This window comes from Pempheris klunzingeri, chromosome 21 (assembly GCF_042242105.1).
Source record: "Pempheris klunzingeri isolate RE-2024b chromosome 21, fPemKlu1.hap1, whole genome shotgun sequence".
NCBI classification, from domain to species: domain Eukaryota; kingdom Metazoa; phylum Chordata; class Actinopteri; order Acropomatiformes; family Pempheridae; genus Pempheris; species Pempheris klunzingeri.
The window spans coordinates 4,155,703-4,176,577 of NC_092032.1; the positions used below are offsets into that span (position 1 = coordinate 4,155,703).

The following is a 20,875-nucleotide window of genomic DNA, read 5'->3' on the forward strand; positions in this document are numbered from 1 at the left end:
TATAAACACATCAGTGTTTAATACTGTCTGAACAACTGTACTGGAATATTTCTAAAATAAAAACATGATATTTATGCCACTCTATGCACATTTTTGATATTTGGCTATTTCTAATCCACAGTAATGTTGGTAGTAATAACGTTCATTATACAGCCCTACTTTACACTCTACCCACTTTATATACTTGTGGCATGTGTATGGCTGTGAATGGTGCCCACGTGAAACAGCATAGACACTCTCACTGACTCTTTCCTCTCACCTGACACATCACTGTGAGATCGTGGCATTCCCGTGACAGATCTCCTCCCACCAATCTGTCACTTAGCAAATGAAGCAGATAATGGCTCTAATCTGTCATCATCCTCATCTATTTTGGCTGACCTTTCCATTGACGGACTGGAAGGAAACACTGGAAGGGGCGTCAGGATCAGCTGTGATCACTATGCTTTCCCACACAGCTGGTGGCAGACTTACCACAACTCTGAAATTAAATCTCAGTAATCTCCTTCAAAGGAGAGAAAATGCAGTGGATTCTGGCAGTTTGGTGGTGGCAGCTTGTCGGATGTGTTTCTGTGTAAAACTGGGTATTGCAGAGCTGCTGTTGTATCGCTGAGATCAGGCCCTCACCGTTATTTTTGGCTTATTCAAAATAGTTTTCAGTGCAGATTTCACCACAGCCACAGCCTGTAGATGTAACTGGAGCGTGTGAACCACAGACTTTGTGACCCCAGGATTGTGAAATCTGACCTTTTATGGCCCGCTGAGTGAACTTTGAGTATGGCCACCCGTCAAGCAATCCACTTTGTCTTTTTCTTTCCTGTCCGTCTCTCTCTGCCTCTCTCTGCCTCTCTCTCTCTCTCTCTCTCTCTCTCTCTCTCTCTCTCTCTCTCTCTCCCCTCTACCTCTCCACGGCTCAGGTCATTCAGCTAATGAGTGCTCCTATTTGAAGCGAGCACCAAGGCCCTAAATAGATCTCTTTAGATCCTTTAATCGGCCACTGAGGCCTCTTCTTTTCTGTGTGACGACAGTCTGGATGTAGCTGTTGCAGGAGCCACCACCAGCCATATCCACAAACTTGAAACCCCCCCCCCAACTCCTCCTGGACTTGTTTGCCTTTATTTTTTTTTTGGACCATGTTTTCCTACCTGAGGAGCCCACACTATATTGTGAGTAGCTGTGGCTCGGCAGGAAGACTGTGACGGTGTGGAGGCTTGGGCTACTTGGCTAAGGGAGAAGTAGAGCAGGTGTCAGTGGGTCTTATTCATGTCCTGGTCTCTGATGACGACTGCAGAGCAGCGCTTCTTTGATCTGATTAATCTCCACTGATCATTATTTGGTTATTGTCAGTGGTGGAAATGAGCTAAAAGTACATTTATTGGAGCGATCTTCTAAATTACAATGCTGCGCCTGTCCTGTATGAAGTATTACGAGTATTTCCACAGTATAATTCTCTTTCACGACATTTCACATGGACGTATTGTACTTGCTAGAGGTAAATACTACAGTAGAAGTAATAGCAGTAGTACGTGCAGCATGTACTTTCTTCCTGAATGTCATATGTTAATAGACGGCTGTCAGCTTTAGCTAGCAGACTGTCCAACATTGGCTCTGACTAAAGAGACAGAGACATTCATCATAGAGCCTGAAAATCTTTGGCACTGTTCCTCCAACAATAAGAACCGATGTCAGCTGCGACATCTTAAATTGTGCATTTTAGAGCATAAAGAGTAGTCGGTTAATAAGCAGGCTGACAGGAAATTAATCTGCAGCTCTTTTGATAAACATCATTGGAGTATTAGAAACAGATATGATTATATCTTCCGAGCTGAAAGGGGGGTCCACTTCTTTCAGCATTTAACAGTTTCTGCTAAGTGTGCTTGTTGTTAATGACATATAACCAGTCCTGAAGCTGAGCTGTTATTGTGGTCTGTCTGCCCCACTCACTGCACTCCGCTCAGACACCCATATACATACAAAGTCTTTATTATTAGCACTAGTATTAATAATCCAGTGATGTATCTAATAATGTAATAGCAAAGTGGCTACTTTCTACTCATCTCTACTGTTACTGAAGTCAAATGTATGTTACGTTGTGGTTTTGCTGCGTTTGTCTTCTATCTAAACACTTATTCTGTTTTAGTGTGAACATGATGCTGCAGCGCTGTTGTTTCACTTTCTTCCAGGGACACATGGTAGAAACTCTTGCTTACGGTCCAGGTTTTTAATTGATGCTTTCTATATGTACTGCTGTGTGCGTCGATTTTCACTTGTGAAGATTCTGTGTTACGTAAGAGAGAAGAGGTTGATGGTTGGTTTCAGTGTCCTCTTTCAGCATCAAAGGGAGTCCATAACTCTGAGAGAGCATTGAGACGGTCTGACCTTCACTTAGCTGCGGGGCAAAAGCAGTTCAGCTCAAACAGCCAGCTGACGAGGACGGCATGTGCTAGACAACATGGCTGCATGTGTGCACTCATGTCTGTGCACACAGGTGGTTGTGATCCAAGTTTTTCTCCAACGCATCTGCCCCCTCACAGGATGGTACACTGAGAATAGATGCAGGGGGTTCAGCTATAGTGACTCTTAGCTCCGCTCCAGCATCTTGTGCCCCGCCCCGACCTCTCGTCCTGTCATTGTCAGCTGCTTCAACTGCACTGAATGAAGGCTGACTACCTATTGTCTTCCTCTGTACCAAGAACCGTTGTGTCCCACGCTGTGCCTGCACTTCATGTGGCACTGCATCAATAGACGTCAGACTCCTCCAGGCTCCCTGAGTCTGCTCCCTCATGCCCGTCGCACGCCTATTCTGGAGGGCAGTCAGGATTCAATGAAAGGTCACTTCACCCTGGACATCATGCGTGCTCACTGTTTCTACGGACATGTAGGGGGGTGTAGGAGTCACGCAGTGGGTATAACAGGGATTCTGATGTACAAATGCCGCTGCTGTAGGACCCGTGGTAAACCCGCTCTCTCCATAGACGCAGCACAGTTTACTCTGTAAGAACAAACATCTACAGTGAGTCTTGGCAATTGAGGTAAATGAATGCGACGCCAGTGAGTTGCAGCCCCAGTTACTGAGTACTGATAAGTACTGGCTGCTTTTTCATAGCTTCAGAAAGAGGCTGACGTTTTTGACAGATTTGTGTTGAGTGTCAACGCTTGGACTTGAATGACACACACATCAGTGAAAGCTGGGGATCTGCCCCCCAGAGTGCAGCGCGTGATGTGACGAGTTGTATGTCTCATGGTGTCTCACTGACCTGGATAGTTATCTTGATCAGAGTTTGCATCCTCTCCACAAAGGTTTCAGTGGAAATCTGAGAAAAGATTAATTCAAGTGTTGAACAGTGGAGAATTTAAACTGTCAGGAAAGACACAAGATCTTGTTGGTGTCTGTCACAAGCTTTTAGGCCCAGGCATGGCTCTCTATGTGGGGCCACTGCAGCGAATCCTTGTGCTATCTCGTACCTCAAAGTGAATATGATTGTACTGCTCCTTGCTGTAGACCTTAGGCACGTGTGAAGAAATGCTGTTAAGTAAGAATGGTTGTAAGTGGGCTAAACAGAAGAAAAATCTAAATCAATATTTGGTGTGACCACCAAAACAGCTTTAATTCTTCTAGGTACACTTGCACAAAATCAGGGACTTTGTAGGATCATAGTCAGGTGTATGATTAACCAGTTATACCAAACAGGTGCTAATGATCATCAGTTTCATATTGTTGCCACACTATTGGCAACAGGTAATAAAGACACACACACATGTACACACACAATAACAACATCAGTCTTAATAACATTAGCAACATGTTTGCAGCAGCCATTTGCCAACACAGTCTCAGAGATGTTTTTAACTGAGGGAACATGTACAAGAAAACAGGGACTGATCTGATGTTAACAGCGAGGTGGAGTGAACTAGAGATGTGCATTTCAAGCAAAAATACTATTCGATAGTCACTGTCAACTATTCAAAGATTATTCGCATAGTACCCCCCCTTAATCTTCACGCAGAGTCTTTTAATTGTTTTGTCTGTAAAATACCAGAAAATGGTGATAGTTGTCCATCCCAGAGTCAGTATGATGTCTTCAAATGTCTTGTTCTGTCCAATCAACAGTCAGTGTATTCAATCGTAGAAGAAACATTCAAGAAGCTGGGATTTGACATGTTTTCTTAAAACTACATTCAAATCAGTTGCTTAATTAATGAATCAACCTATTTTTGCAGCTCTAAACATGATAATATACTGCTGTACAAAGCCAGGTCTGTGAAAAAATGGGTACCACGGTTGCTTTGGGAGATCTTGCCCTATCCGACACCTTTGGGATGAACTGGAACAGTGAACTGTAAGCAAGACATTGTTGCCCACCATAATTGTTGGATGGCACTAATGGGCCCGGTCCCTGTCACCTTTTTTTCCTGGCCTCCTGCAGCTCTCAGTCTGTTTCCAAGCAAAATGAACAGATTAGCCAGATTTGAGGGAATATGAATAACCCACTGCAGTATAAACCAAAGCCAGCTGCCATCAAGACCTCTTAACCATCTTAACAATGAGTGCAAACATTTCAAGATTTCAAGATGTTTATTTGTCGTGTGCACAGTAAAAACACGGTGGCAACACTGAGCAATGACATTCTTGCTTTGCTAGTTTCCCTCCACGTAGACAAAAAAACAATTATAAATATAAATTAAAAAAAGACAATGTACAGAAGAATAATTTAAGAAGAAACATGCTTGCAATGACTTTTTCTATACAGTAAGGATGCAACTAACCATTATTTTTATTATCAGTTGATCGTCAGTTAATTAATCAATTCATCAAAACACAGATCTCAGTTTATTAGAGGCTAATGTGATATCTGCAGACTGCTTGTTTTGTCTGACCAACAGTCCAAAACCTCCAAATATTCATTTTTCTACTATTTTAAAACAAAAAACAGCAAAATCCTTACATATAACAAGCTAATCATAATCTGTGCATCAATCAAATTAATCAAGTAAATTAATTTTCTGCCGATGAATCGGTCGACTGAGCTGAATCTTGAAGGCCTCCGCTTTGAACAGGTCCACCCCATTAGTCCGAGCAGCCATTCAGCGTCCAGAGAAGGGAGCCAGTGTAATTAGCTGAACCAATCACGCTGAAGGCACAAGGGCAGGATTAGTCATTAACTGGGGGCTTAGCTGTCAGCTGGTAGCCACAGAGGAATTCTGCTAAGACTTGTGCTCCAGCTCTGTGCTCCCTGCCACCAAGAAGTAGAAGAGAGATGATTAATTCTGCAGCAACATGGTTGTTAAACCACTGTCTGCTGCTCCGTTACCAGCCTGAGCCACAGGTGATGCATCAGGCTCCATCTGTAATGTCTGTGGCATGTGTTGCCTGAGGATGATACCGCTGTATGTTATGTCAGAAACGCTGACCTGAAATGAGTTAGCATTGATTAACCGTGTTTTCCGTGTGTGAGACTGTGATGTGTCATGTTTAGTGGAAAAGAAAAGACCTTCTGTTTGTGTCCCGCAGTGGGAGAAAACACACAGTCTTTGTACGCCCAAGACTGCTCCAAGTGAGTAATAAGAGAGATTTGGCAATGTCGCTTCCATTAAAGAAATTGAATTTTCCTTCAATGCCTTGGCAATCCCCCCCCCCCCCAACCTGTCTGCGACTAAACACAACAAATTGATGCTGACAGTGTCCGGTTCATTCGGCTTGTACAGACAGAATTCATTTAGTGGTAAATAGTCTGTATTTGTATTGCGCCTTCTTAGCTTTTGACTACTGTTGCATCACATTTGCACCCATCATTCAACCCATCCAGGAGGAATCTAAGCTGGAGGAGACTATTCTTTCACACACATTCACACACTTCAGGAGCGAGTTGAGGTTCAGTGTCTTACCCAAGGACACTTCGACACGCCGACTTGCCGCCAATCTTGGTTGCAGGGACAGACATGCAAGTGCCGCTCTGTCGTCCCATTCCACAAGACCGGCTGTCTCACACTGTGACCGTAGAGCCCAAACGCTGGCTCATGACCGCTGTGCAGCTTTTGGAGAAGGGGTGTATCTGAGTTGAGGTTGGGAGAAGGAGGGATGGGAGTCACTCCTGCTGTGTGGATCTGGTGGCCTTCTGACCCCTCAGAGGACAGAAAAGTAGGAGTGCACATGCAGTCTTCTGTGTCAGCCGGCTCGTGTGCTAGCGGTTAGCTTGCCATGGAGAGCAGCTCGCCAGGCAAGTACAGTTAGCACGTCACCGAGCTTCATTGTAAGTATTAATGTAATTGCAGCAGTTTGCAGTGTGCCCAGGCTGACCAGATTATGTCCAGCACAGGTGGTGCCAAAAACATGGTCTCCCAGTCTCACACACACACACACACACTACAGCTATATGTTCTCGTGCTACACAGAACTGCTGATATTTGAGACACACACATTCTTAAACACTCCAGGAATTTCACCTCATGCTTTTAAGAAAAGAACCCGACTAAAAGGAGAAATCTGGCTGCATCAGGCTCGTCTGTGTTTGCTTTCACGCTCTGACCCAAGTTTGGCCCCGAATAGACGCCAAAACCCTGTGATCCACTGGTGACTGTAACATTTCTGTTGTCCCACACGCAAGTTGTTTGATTGAAGCTCACTTTCTGGCACACTCTTACTGCAGAAGCTGCAACCCAGTATGGTAGACTGGTTCTCGGCCAATGACAGCATCTCCCCATATGCGCGTGAGACTGCACACGAGGAGAGAGGGGCTGCAGGCTACCCTCATCCTCAAAATCGGCCTCTTCCTCGCTCATTAACATTTCAAGAGGGAAAATGTGATTGGAGAGGTAGCGTGTGGCACAGAAAGCCCCTGTTACTCACACAGGGGACGTGAAACGAACAGAGATGCTGTTTGAACAATCTTAGTTCGTGCAACAGATGATTTTGACACAAAAACTCGACGTGAGTAAACTATTTTGTGCTCTAATCTGCTGAGGTGCCCTTTTCTTTTTCTGCAGCCTTAAACCTTTTGTTGTGTGCAGAATCCTTGGAGCAGGATGGTGTCTGTTCGACCAGATGGTCTCTGCCCAGCTAGGTGTTTATCAGAAACAGGGCGTACTTCCACACAAACTGACATTTAAGCTGAGCACTATCAACTCCGTACCAGGAGGTGTGGCTGTGACCCTCGCCGAATCCTCTGATCCGTGAAATGAATGTAGCTGTCGTCATCCCTATGAGTGAAAAGACGCTAATGCACTTTCATCCCAGGGTTTCTCCGGATTTTTCTCCGCTTCCACTCACTGACCCTGGCCGTGTTTTGTGCACCTGTGTATGTGCCAGAGTTGCATTTGTGAGTGAAGTCGATGTTCACAGCTCATTAACATTTTCTCCTAACCACTCCATCCTTTTCCCCTCGAGAGAGAGAGAGAGAGAGAATCTGCTCTTGTTATAATTCTGTTTCTGTCTGCTTGTGTGTGTGTGGGGGGGGGGGGGGTCGCTTGTGAAATGCCACAATGTGGTGATGGGGAGCAGGCAAATGTGGTCTGACATCCAGCAAGGTGGAAATGTAGGTTAATCTGGTCATAAGGACACAACCATTATGATCAGCATCATACCTCCTGGAAGAGTGGGGGGTGCGGGGCAGCGAGCCGTTGGCTGAGCATTGGGAGGAAAAGGGCAGGCAATGTTTGCTGTGGGGGTGGGAGGAGGTGGGGAGGAGAACGATGAGCAGACTGAGGACAAAGGAACACAGGGAGTGTTCACACACACACACACACACACTCCAGCCCTTCACTCCGTGTTTAAACACTCCTCTGTGTGACTGCCTGATTGGCTGGGTGTCGCCATGGTCACAGATGCAGCTCCATCAGTCGCCATGGCACCTGTCCCCGCTGCCCAGCGCACTTCCTTTAGCCTGCTTTCATCTAATTCACTTGCACATTAAGTGACTCTGTTAGGGAAGCGCTCTGTGTCCATCTGAGACTGGACACTTATTTGAGCATCGCTGCTATGATGATGCTTCCATTTCTTCTGGCGGTCGTACTGCCGCTCCCTGCTGTTTTTCTTCTGCTTTCTGTTCTGAGGAAACCTGCCTTCCCAAGCATGAAAATAACCCAGACTTTGCACGTCGGTCCAGTTTGATTTATGAACTAGCTTTGCGGGCTTTGTGCTACACTGGCCGTCCAATGTTTGGATTTCAGCCCAGCTGAGGAGACGTATTTAAATGCTTTGATTTAAGTTTGATTCAACTTAAATCTCCTCCCACTTGTTTTGCCCACTCCCATGAAGACCGCCTCTGATTGGTTAGTCACAGCGTAGTCCAGCCCTAAAACATATCCTGTGTTTATCGTTTATTTTCCTCTAAATAGGACAATAATTTACTAAATGGACATCGTGCTGTATTGAAGAAGACTTGAAACTTCTGACTGAGACCATAAACTCACTGGGAAAGTGTTTACTGGAGTAATAAATCAAGTGAAAAGTGTGGTCATTTTCTCACAGGCTTCCATACAACTGGTCTTTTTGCAGCCAGTATCGCTGCCCCCTGCTGGCCATGAGAAAGACTGCAGGTTTGGCTTCACTTTACCCAGCCAGTAGTCACGTCTACTTTTATATACAGTCTATGTGTAAAACATGGACGGAGCCTCCGTGACATCACCCATCACCCAAATGAAGCGCAATGGGCGGCTCTGGAGGTCGCCTTCTTGGCAGTGCTTGACTCTGCCCACTCCTGGTTAATCCAAAAATGGGCAAAGAGGTTGTTTTTTTTTTTATTTGGTGAACAGATGGACACTAAAACATCCTACAGCAGCTGGCTGAGGATGTACAATTGATTGCAAAGAAAATAAAACAAAACAAAACCAACCACCAATCAGGGAGGGGCAAGGACTCGAAACAACAGGAAACCTCTTGGTTGAGGAAAATTTGGTTGAGGATGTTTTTTTAATAACACAGAGAAACAATTTAAAATCAGTGACGAGCCAATCAAAGGAGGGCTTACCATTTTCTCCAAATGCTGCAGTGAATGTGATATTTACCCCTAAGAATGATGATATTAATCATGTTTGAGAATTTAACCTGTCCATGTCAAATGAGAAATATTAAAATCTAGAATGTCATTTAATTTTAAAGAGAGACAATTTTTTTTTATATCTAACCAAAATCTTTTGGACAGTGGGAATGAGAAAAGCATGTTCTTTGGTATCATTTGATACTTTGCTGAAGGAGGCCAGAACATAGGTCCAGTGTTTTATGACCTACTGGGTGGATGTGAGGAGAGAGGAAGATGGAGAGGCATGGTTAAAGGCCCCAGAGATGAGCGGGAGGGGGCCCGTGGGTGCTGTGCTTGCAGCCTGCTAGTGACAGTGTGGAGGACATCACAGGCTACATCAGCGCTAGCAGAGGCGTGGGGGGGGCGTAAACAGCTATCATGATGACATTTTTGGAGGGGTTTGGGCTTAATCTTAGAATGCTTAGAGGTTTCTTCATCATCTTCTTCACTATCTTCGTCATCACACACCTCACAGAACACTTTCAGGGCCCAGTCGTGGTCCGTCATGCCAACAGGTGCAGCATTTGAGAGTCACAACTCTTAGATCCATTCAGTCAGATAACATTTGGAAGAGCCGCATGATTAAATCAGGCTTTGATGCCAATTTTACATAGTGGCCAATCCAGGAGGTGAGCGTAACAACATGCTGTGCTTTCTTTGTGTCGGTCAGGATCCTGCAGCAGCAGCAGCAGCAGCACTATCACTTAACTGATGCAGATTATGAATCGGCTTCAGCACAGTGACTGAATGATGTCACAACTGTGGTTAAAGCTGCTCCTGTGTGCAGCGAACGCAGCATGGCTACACAGATACAAAAAATGTGTCCAAGGAGCAGGATGCTAACAGAGTGGGTTGCCATGTGTGCACAGACAAAAAAAAGCCCCCCCACCTCCCCACCCCCACCCCCCCTCACGCTGATCTCCTCGTGGCCAGATGCATTTGATGGAGATTCCTACCCACTAACCAGCGTCCTGCTCCCCCGTCCTCCCTCCCAACCCGAGAGAGACACCTAGTGGCCTCCTGCAGCCCCACACCCCTGCTGTCCTCCCCCTGACCTACTCTGAATTGTGGCGCAAGACTCAGGCAGAGGGAGGGAGGGAGGAGGGGAGGGGGGGTCGACGGGAACATGGAGTAGTATTCCCAGCCTGGTGATGAATACAGGAGCGACAGGAAACTGTGTTCCACGCAGCAGAGCAACATCTCATCAGCCCCAATTGCTGTGTGCTTGTATTCCCCTCAGACTTCACTTATATTAGAGTTGTTAATGACACGTCTCCACGCTGGGGGTGCCTACACACTGGATACATAATGTAGCCCACTGCAGTCTGGGAGATTTCATAGTGCACTGGTCTGTATTCTGACGCTCCCTCTTCGCTCACTCTGCCCTCTATTCCCCCCCCCCCCCCTCCAAAGCTATACCTCCACCCCCTCAGGTCGTTTCCGGCTGCCAGAGACCCGGGTTTCCACCTGTCAGCTCTCTGCCAAATCTCATTCCCTTCAAAGTAGCCACCTGAGAGAACAGCAAGGAGAGGATGAGTGCATTCACGGCCTCATCTCCACCCACCACAGATATGAATGACAGATATATCTGTCAACACGTGTTTTTAATCATTTCATGTTTTAATCATGGGAAAAGCTCTCACATGAAAGTGTGGAGAGAAAGGATAATTCATCATCAGAGGAGGTCTTACATGTGCCGGTGCACCCCCCCAGCCTGTAGAGCATTTTTTAAAAGATGAAACCTCAGATCGTTTTGACACATTTTCACGCCTTCTGTTGGATAGAAGGTGTTTATTTGTTTTTTTTAAAGCAGTACTAGCAATATGTCATCATCAAATTTGTGAAATTCTTAATATTGAATTCAGTCTGAAAATTTCAGATTCAGTCGGGCACTAATGCAGAAATCACTCAGCCAGCATTTACTGTATGAGAGTCCATGTGGGATTAGTTAAAAATAAAGTTCCTGTCAGTGATTCTCAGTATTAAAAACAATCCAAACTATGAGATGTGATGAGGTATAATGTGTGTAAAAGAAAAACCAGGTAGTGTAAAGTTTAAAGATCTTAGTTTCATTATACCCATATTGCTCTTTTCACAATCATGGTCCTCATCACGTCTTTATCTCAGTCACAGTAACGAGTACCTTATCCCTTCTGTCGGTAACGGTTGTTCGCTCTCTGTCTTCCTTCCTCTTAGCGTCTCCTTCTGCACTTAAATCTTCATCTGCTCCAGCTAAGCAACCACTTTGCTAATTACACCGTTTGCTCAGCTCAGCTTTAGCTCTGGGTGATGAGAGCAGGCCGGAGTGGTGATCAGTGGTGCACAGGGAGGTGAAGCCATGTGTCCCATCCTACTTATTGGCCTCGGTGCATCGCCATGCTTTGTGCTTTCAGTATATTCAGAGGCTACAGGAGAGCCAGCAAAGCTGATGATGAGGTGTTTGTCCCTGAATGTAAGGCGATATGACCGATGGGGACCTCACATGAGACATGATGGACACTGAAAAATGTGGGCTTTTTCTAAAAAAGGGGCTATTTTTACCTCGTCAGTCTCTCTCTCTAATAAAAAGACTAATACAGAACAGGACACGACTTGTCTGCTTTGCCAACAGATGGACTTCAGATGGAAGTTCAGAACAGGTGATTTCCTGCTGTCCTCAAACTGTCAATGTATGATTTGAGAATTTTCCATCAGACTTTGGCGCGCGTCACCAGCTTTGTTCTGTTTAAACTGTTACATTGAATTCCAGGCAGCACTAATGGGGTCCAACAGGAGCCTGAAAGCAGTAGATATTGTGTGATTGCACTTTGCCAGTGAAACGCTTGATGTGCAGTTCAGTTAAACACTTCCTGTCGAGCATGTGCCGTCTCGTGCTATTCCAGGCATGTGCTGTACTTCTGTCTCAGCATATGGTGCACCTTGCATAAAACCATTTCTGTCTGACACAAAGCAGTCCATTTTCTCAAAAGAGCGCGCCCATTGTCCCTTGACATCACTTCTATTTTGAGTTTTTTTTTTTTGCTCAGTTTCAAAGGGTGCAGTTAGTCATCTGTTTTTCTTCTAACCAGATTTTTAAGGGTGTACTGCAGGGCACATTAACTGGGCCGATAGTTTTGGTTGATTTTTGTTTATCACAATATCGGCACGTTTTGTATTTAGTTTGAGATCATTTAGAAACTGCGTCTCCGTGACTGTCCTCATTGTTTTTGGATCAGTTCTCTTTCTTTTTAGAGTTTATACTGATGGAGCTACGGAGCTGCTGATTTATTTATTTTTTTTCATAAGGGGTCCAGATCTTTACCTGAAGACCTCTATTTCATGTCACCAGGATTCTGAGCATCTCTAAAGCTATACCCAGGGGCTGCTGCTTTAAAGTTTGAAATGTGCCCCCCCCCGTAGAAGCAACAGGGAGAACACGAGGTTAAATGATGCATGCAGTATGCATGTTAACAGTGGGCCTGTGTTCCTCTGTGCTGTAATAGCCCGTGTGCGCTTGGCTTTATCCAGAAGGATTGTGAAATTACAAAGTCTTAATCAAAGTGGGGACCACAGGAAAATGTTTCGGTCGAACTGCTGTCAAAAAGAATGTGATAGCCTGTTAATTACTTCACCATCGGACGCGGTTTGGTAAGTCAGACCCTGACCGCGCTCAATCATCTGCATTTAGACTTGATCATTCCCACATTATTCCTGAAGCCCTAATTAAAGCTGCAGCACACTGGCTCCACTCTGGTGGTAAACTGAGTCTGAACCCAAGTTCAGCCAAGCCGTCACGTTTGCCTCCACGCTCGAGCGCTCGCCGTGTGTTGGACTGGGAGTGAGAAACAGAAAGCAGCAGGACACCTCCGAAACTTTTTCCCTGCTCATGCGTGTGTGTGCAGGGTTTTAGATAATGATTGATGTGAAAGATATTCCTGTCATTCCAAAAGTGGCGGAAAGTGCCATCTGTTTCCTGAAACACATTCCTAACCTGTCACGGGGGGGGGGGGAGGGATGGTGCTGGTTCAGCCTCTCATATCCATTTATCTGCTCTGTTTTACACAACGGTTGGTGCTGGATCTCCTCTAGAGAGACACGAGGCTGGCATCCTCCTCACACACTCGGCTCTGCTGCAGAACGTTAATTGCTCTGAGCAATAACTTTCTTTTTTGGTTTTTAGAGTGACCATCAGATGCTGCCAGGTTCTCTAAGAGCACTTCTGAAACTGTGTAAAGTCAGCTCGGACACTGTGGGGGCCAAATTAGTGATTCACCTGTGAGTTGACTGGTAATTTGTGTAGTCGTTCTCTAAATGACTTTATAGATTCACAAAGTGCCACCATGCAGCTACAATGCAGTGCACCCCTCTTCTTCAGCAGCGCAGCGCCACTTATTGAGTTTTCCTCAGACATCCAATCAACGCTTGACACCAAGGTAGACTTCATCTCATCTCGCCCTCCACTTCCTCTTTGCTCGCCTTCCCTGCGTAGTACGCATATTCTTCCTCTCTCAGGGAAAATAACTCAGTTAACCACAATTATTTCTTTTCCTCTAGTTTTACTTTCTGTTAGTAAGCTATGACACAATACAGCATTGTCCAGCAAAGGCACTGCATTGGCCAACCACGCAAGTACATTTTGGTAAATTACATCATTTACAAGATGAAATAGTTGCCACAGTCATAATTAGAGGTAAAGTCCTGTCTGTGTTTATTGTAAAGTGGCACCTGATAAGCCTGTTTTCTTAACATCTGTGCCATCCAGAGCTCTGCAGAAAGGCTTTTATACACATTCCTCCAGTTTTACCTTCTCTCCATTGTTTCCTTGTGACCGATAGGAAGGATTTTTCTATTCTGAAAATAGTTCTTTCGGCCTCCTTGCTCCGAGGGGCCGTAGGCTGAAGGCTGAGAAGTGTCAGGATCCGAATCTAAAAAGCATCTTAGAATCCAGTTGTTTTTCCTGGTTTTCTTCTCATCTTATCCCTTTTACTTTTCTTGTGTCGTGCTTCTTTAAATATGTTGTTTTCTTCCTTTTAAAGCACTTTGTGACCTCTGTTTTGAAACGTGAAATGTAAAAGCCTTCCCTTTAATACCAGGCGCCCTCATGTTGATAGCGTGCGTCTCTCAGCGGTCAAATGATTATGTAAGTTTGCCGAGTGCATGTGGTTTGAGGACCTGATCAGAAAATATCTGCAGATCAGATCTAATCAGATCAGCAGCTGCATCCTGCCGTGCAGACCGTCAGTTGAAAAGCAGCATGTTTATATCCTGGATAGTTTCTAGAACTGGTGATGATCTGACCACCTCTCGTTTTCTCCTTTCCCTCCACCAGACAACGTCACCTGCAGGTCAGGGCCGGTCCAACTCGCCGGTCTACACCAACCTTCAGGAGCTGAAGATCTCTCAGTCCAGCCTGCCGCCCATCCCCTCCGGCTCCCCGCTCCACATCCTGGGCGACTGGGAGACCCACAAAGACCTGAGCGGCAGGCATTTCTACTACAACCGTGCCACTGGAGAGCGGACCTGGAAGCCACCGCGCACCAGGGACACCAGCGGCAGCGCAAGCATCGTCCGAGGAGACAGCCAGGGCACAGCGGAGAGTGAGGTATGCTTAAAGCCATTTGCTCATATGGTCTTGCATACACTAGACCTTGACCTCTGTCTAAAACAGATACGGCAATTATTGGATCGATGAAGTGAATCAACAAAAATATCATTTCAGATGGTTCCACCTGCTCAGAGTGGCATATCACTGTTAGGTCATTGGTGCAACAAGAAATATCTGACATCTGATATACAGATGAATCAGTAATTAATGTTAGTAACCATCAGTAGCTCTAGTGGATACAGATGTGCCATCATGTAATGGTGGAGCCGTTTTTAAGGGAAAGAAACTGTACAAAGAAGTATAAAAGAGCATAAAATGGAACTATTTAAGTAAAATTAAAAGGCTTGGAATGTGCAAATCTGTTGTGAACCACATACAGCCCTTCATCTCTTCCTCTGCAGCCACTGTCCTTTGAGGAAAACTGCCACAGCACCCACTCGAGTCAGTCCGACAGCCAGTACGGGTCGCCCCCTAGAGGCTGGTCCGAGGAGCAGGACGAGCACGGACACACTCTCTACGTCTCTGAGTACACGCAGGAGAAGGTGCAATGTGCTTATTAACCACACAGCATACGGGCTGATCAGAGTCATGCGGGGGGGGGGGGGGGGGGGGGGGGGCGTCGCGTCCTGTCTGGTGTTAGATTCGGCCCCAGCACCCCCTCACTGGTGTTTGTGTTCACAGTGGATCAAACACGTGGACGAGCAGGGCCGGCCCTACTACTACAGCGCCGACGGATCCAGGTCAGAGTGGGAGCTGCCCAAGGTAAGATGACCCTGTGAACATGAGCTGTCCTGGTGTTTTGCTCATACCCCCCCCCCCCACCCCACCCCTGTAACAGCAATCCCCCTCTCTTCAAATGTGAGCTCCTCCGCTATTACATCACATACTAACACACTGCAGGCAGAGTGACTGCGTCGCCCCCGGAGTGTATTCTGAGACTGGACCTGTTACTGTAAGTGGATAAGTGTCTGAGTTAAAGTCTGGGTGACGGACTATTACTGGCTCCTTACTTGCTAATCAGAAACCGGCTAAGCTGATCCGAATAGAGCAGTCCAGAGTGAGCATGGATACATTCAGAGCGTCGTCCTGGGGACTGCTGAAGACGATGCCTGGGCTGTAAGAGAAGTATCTCTATCCAATGGTGCTGTGGAGAGTAAAAGGAGAGGTAGGGAGAGGAGAGGAGAGGAGAGGAGAGGGGGAATGCTAATAGGGGAGGGGGGGGGGGATGCTACAACAACTCTCTGATGTCTCCTCTGTGTGTCTGCAGTACAATATCTCCCCACAGTCCAGCGAGGTTCCCAAGAGTCGCAGTCTGGAGAGGAAGCAGCAGGACCCCATCGTGCTCACCAAGTGGAGACACAGCACCTACGTCCTAGACCTCAACGACAAGGTACGACCCACGGAAGGCCGCGTTGTAAGTGGAATTTGTGCGGAAAGAGCCGCCGTTAGGTCCTCTGGCAGGCTTTTCCTCTGCTCTTTCCATTACCTGTGTTATTGGCAGGGAGTTAAATCCCAAACTGCTAATGATGCTTTCAGCTCAACAGAGGAAAAGGCTTACAGTGGCTTAACCCGTCTCTTGTATTTGGGAGTCTTGACAAAACGTAGTGTTGTTGTGACTGCTTTTGTCAGACATGAACCCACCAGCGCCCCCCCCTGTAAGTCTCTTTAAGACTCAAGGTTCTGGACAGATTCAGGTTGTGGGCTAATTTCACAGAGCAAGAAAACCCACCACAGCAGACGTGAGTCTTAAAGAGTGCTCTGGTGTTCTCCGCTCCTATGAAGTGGTGGGATCTGAAGACTGAAGCAAGAGATCCTGACTTTTAGCCCCCGATATAAGTCAAGATCCACTAATACCGGATCCTACCTCCCTGCTTCCTTATATTAAAATGTATCATATTTTTCCAATTGAGATGATCAAATGAAAACTCATAGATTCAAAGGTTCAGGTTCATTGGTCTCAGTGACACCAGTCAGTCGGATCAAATCCACTGGAGGGTAACTTTGTGCCGTTTTGTTGCAGTTCTCTTTCAAACTCTGGCGGTTCAACTCCGACTCGTACAGGAGGAGATTTCGTCTCTCTGTGCTCCGTGATAAAGTTGGTACCAAGGCAGAGCTCCCCTCTCTAATCAACACACGGCCCACTCTGATTGGCTGCGTTGACTTTAGCGGTTGATTTGAGTAGCTGTAGTAACATGACAATCGGTCACTCAATCACAGATGTGCGATTTGTTCTCACGGTGGATGGACGTAACGGGAAAAGGAGCAGCGTCTAGGACTGCTCCGTCGCTCTGAGCCCTCCTCCTCTTTTCCCCTCTCTTCTGATGACACTAACATCCACCTCAGTTCTGTGGTTTCTCTCCATGTTGTGGATTTCATTTTCTTGCTCATGCTGTGCCTCTCGTTGGTAGGAGTGTGCTCCGGCGCCCAAGCAGAGCTCTCCAGACTCTGACTCCTGCCCCTCATCTCCTAAGCACCCCTCGACTGTTAGTATGCCTCTCAGCACACTCACCATCACCCTGCTTTCACCTGCATCTGAACACAAACACGTCTTTCTTGCCATCCTCTAAACTAGAAGTGTAACTTCACCGCACCTAACACCTCGAGTGCCGCAGTGTTAGGGCGCCCTCTGCTGGCCGTTTCTGAACATTACACCAACATTGGCCCGTTTTCTTTCACAAGCTTTCCCGTGCGTGTGTTGGAGTGGGCTCTTATCCGTGTCTGTGTCTTCCTCTTCAGCCCTCCGAGAAGTGTGGAGTCCTCAACGTCACCAAGATCACGGAGAATGGAAAGAAAGTCAGGTAGGAGTCACTTCACCGTCTCCCCACATCCTGACGAGCCAAACGGCGTCATCTGAAATCCCTTGTTCAATTGTGACCCCGCAGGAAGAACTGGACCTCCTCGTGGACCGTACTGCAGGGGTCCTCCCTGCTCTTTGCAAAGGGCCAGGGGGGCAGCACCAGCTGGGTATGTATCCCATCAGCCCCCACAGCTCCACTGTCAGCGTTCCATTCATCTCTCTGTCGTGTCTCTTTATTTCTGCCCTCGTCATTGACACCTGTGTTGTGAAATTAGTAATCCTCTATTTATTGCTCTTCTCTCACTTCTCCCCCCCCTTCACCTCTCTCCTCCTCCACCCCCCTTTCCTCTCATCTCCTCCCCCCTTTTTTCTCCTCCTCCTCCTCCCCCCTCCCTCCTCTCCTCCCTTCTCTCCTCTTAGCCTCTCCTCTCCCTTCTCCTCTTCTCCGCTCTCCTGTCCTCTCCCCTTCTCTCCTCGCCCCCCCCTTCTTTCTGCCCTTCCTCCCCCGCTCCTCCTCTCCTCTCCTCTCCTCTCCTCTCCTCTCTCCTCCCCCTCTCCTCCTTTTCCTCCACCCCTGAAGTCTTACTACCGCAGCGGCTCCATCCCTGAGCTGCTCCTCACTTTCCTTAGCAACTGGAAGCAGTCAGTGAAGCCCCGTCCTGCTGTCTCCTGTGTGAGCTGTGGGCCTGTGAAGGCTGCTGCTGTATGTCCCTGCCCTCTCTGCATGCGTGCTGCTCCTCCCCATCGTCTTTCATTCTGTCACTCACTCCTGCTTTAGACTGCTGTTGACTGGGAGAGCAGTGTGTGTGTGTGTGTGTGTGTGTGTGTGTGTGTGTGTGTGTGTGAGACTTCCTCTGACCTTAATGTTAACTCTGCACTGATCCATGTTGTCACATTAACAGTGGACTACCGAAGTGGCTACACACTGTACAGCCGTTTGTACTAACGAACACACAGAGAATTGACCTCGCAGTAATTATCAGCTCACTGTTGGAGTTTCAGGTTGTTGGCAGCTGTGTTTGATTGGAAAGCACAATGAAACTCACTGTACATCACTTGCTCAGCGACAAAGAGCAGACAGACGGTCAGAGAGCAGGCGGTGGAGCATTTAGAGTCTAAAGAGGTGGTGGAGACCAAACTAGACAGACAGAATATGGGACTTCTATTCATTTGGTGGAAAAACAAAGCTAACGGCTCTCTCACCACTCCTGCGTGTGAATAGGCAACAGTTGGCTAACATGCAAAATTAATGTCTTCTCAACACAAGTGTGTGTCCCTGGTGTGCCTAGACTCTTCCTTTTTCTTCTGCTCCATCTTCTTTCGGTAAATGTGTGTGAAAACACCTCATTTAGATTTGGCTCCCCTTATGACGTCACAAGGGGAGCCAGTAAGCGGACCTGTCCCCACCTAATGAAAGCCTCCTGAATCCACCTTGCCGTCCGCCATTGCTTATTCCTCACTAACACCAGCTCCCAGTAACACAAAGCTGCTGCATGCCAAAGCAAAGCACGGAGTTTGTTCTGTTTTAAACTTTTGTCTCAACTGGGAGCAGTTGCAGGAAGCCCCCGTCACGTATGAGAGAAAGGAGCCATGCAAACCTATTCTAGTAGGACCTCCAAATACAAGTAAAAATACAAGTAAAATGGGACCTTTTTAAATCAACGAGTCAAACTGGCCCCTGGATATGTAGGCGCATCCCACATCCCAGTTTAAGCTCTGAGTGTAACAGTGACACTGTCATTCTACACAGTTGGCAACAACACTGGCTTCCAAAACGCCACTGATATTATGACTTGAGGTGAAGATGATTCAGTTCTATGTGATCATGTTTGAAACAACAGACGGCCGTTTACCTGATCTGATCTGAATCACAGAAGAGCATTGAGGCTCAGTTGTTTTCTAGATATTGTTAATGAAGCCACTAAATGTTGATACGATGAAGCACTTGATTCAAACCGAGGATTTCAGATTTTAAGGATATTCCAGCTTCAATAGAAGCTTGGAATGTAAAAGAAAGACATAAACACATGTCTTCACGTGCTTAGGGCAGTTTCTCCTCCCTCAGTGACAAATAAATAAGTTATTGCAGGTTCGAGTCGTATGTGAAGATGATATTATGCCTCAAAAGCCTTCTAAGGGTTGCAAAGGAACATCTTTCTGTGTGATAACCCGGGAGAGAGGACGCACACTGGTCTGAGGTCAGAATTTACTCCTGACATTGGTCAGTAACGGTGAGGTGAAAACAAAAACAGAAGGGTAACACTTGTAAACTCTAAAGGCTGCTGAAACAGCACCACGATCCTGCTGGTCATCTTTGTGTTGGACATAGACTCCCATGCTGTTTCCTGCATTCCAGAAGTTTGGCAGCAACCAGTCCAAGCCCGAGTTCACTGTTGACCTGCGAGGGGGGTCGGTTGAGTGGGCGTCCAAGGACAAGTCCAGCAAGAAGCACGTCATCGAGGTATCGTGCTCCCCGGATCTGCTGTCGAGTCTCACTGTGGATCGACCTGCGCTTTAAACATCTGAACGTTCTTTTTCTCTGTCAGCTGAAGACTCATCAGGGGACGGAGCTACTGATCCAGTCAGAGATCGACAGCATCATCAACGACTGGTACCGGGCCCTCACCGAGACCATAAACACACACGTGAGGAGACCGTTTTTAATCAGGAGTAGATAAAAAATGTGTAACTGGTAGCAGAATAGCAGATTTTCCCACCATTCAATGCAGGTGTCTTCCTCTAGTTAATGTCACTAGAATAAACTCTCAAGAGTCTGAACCTACTGCTGCAGGCCTGATTGGAGCCAGTGAGCTGACTTAAGTCTAGATGTGTCTAACAGCGTGTGTGTGTGTGTGTGTGTGTGTGTGTGTGTGTGTGTGTGTGTGGGGGGTCATGTCCAGGCCTGGGAGTCAGATGAGGCCATTGAGGAGGACATGTCAGAGTCTCCAGGAGCTGAGAAACAGGACAAGGAGAAAGAGCACCGGGAATCCAAGAAGACCAGAGGTGAGATGAGCAGAGACTGTTACTGCTCCCTCAGCATGTGTTTTATAGTCAGCTGATCACTAATATCACTAATATCTCCTCAGTGATGAAGACATCCGTGAGCATGGACTCATCAGACCAGAAGAAAACCAGGTTGAAGCTCAAGAAGTTCCTGACACGTCGACCTACCTATCAGGCAGTCCGAGACAAGGGCTACATCAAAGGTACTGAGCCAGAACACGGCTCTGGATCATGCTCTGGACCCCCCCCCCCCCCCTTTTGCTGGACAAGTGAAGGTTTGACATGTGTTTAACTTGCAGATCAGGTGTTTGGCTGCAGTCTGACCAGTCTGTGCCAGCGAGAGAACACATCGGTGCCCAACTTTGTCACAATGTGCATCGACCACGTGGAGAACACAGGTAACGAGCCAACACCCGTCTCACTGTATCGCACCTCTCGTTGCCATTCTTCCTCATTTTCATTCAAAAACCATCC

At 46.8% G+C, this 20,875-nt stretch overlaps 1 protein-coding gene across 1 annotated transcript in view; it reads left to right on the plus strand.

Moving 5' to 3' along the window:
* The window catches only part of arhgap12b (Rho GTPase activating protein 12b), a 42,585-nt gene that overhangs the window by 17,266 nt on the left and 4,444 nt on the right, over nt 1-20,875 (plus strand). Inside the window, exons 3-13 of the mRNA XM_070852685.1 lie at nt 14,326-14,598; nt 15,003-15,143; nt 15,283-15,363; nt 15,869-15,991; nt 17,338-17,399; nt 17,484-17,565; nt 19,755-19,859; nt 19,945-20,043; nt 20,299-20,401; nt 20,485-20,604; nt 20,701-20,799. Of these exons, the coding sequence (XP_070708786.1) occupies nt 14,326-14,598; nt 15,003-15,143; nt 15,283-15,363; nt 15,869-15,991; nt 17,338-17,399; nt 17,484-17,565; nt 19,755-19,859; nt 19,945-20,043; nt 20,299-20,401; nt 20,485-20,604; nt 20,701-20,799 (1,288 nt within the window). The remainder of the gene's footprint in view (nt 1-14,325; nt 14,599-15,002; nt 15,144-15,282; nt 15,364-15,868; nt 15,992-17,337; nt 17,400-17,483; nt 17,566-19,754; nt 19,860-19,944; nt 20,044-20,298; nt 20,402-20,484; nt 20,605-20,700; nt 20,800-20,875) is intronic.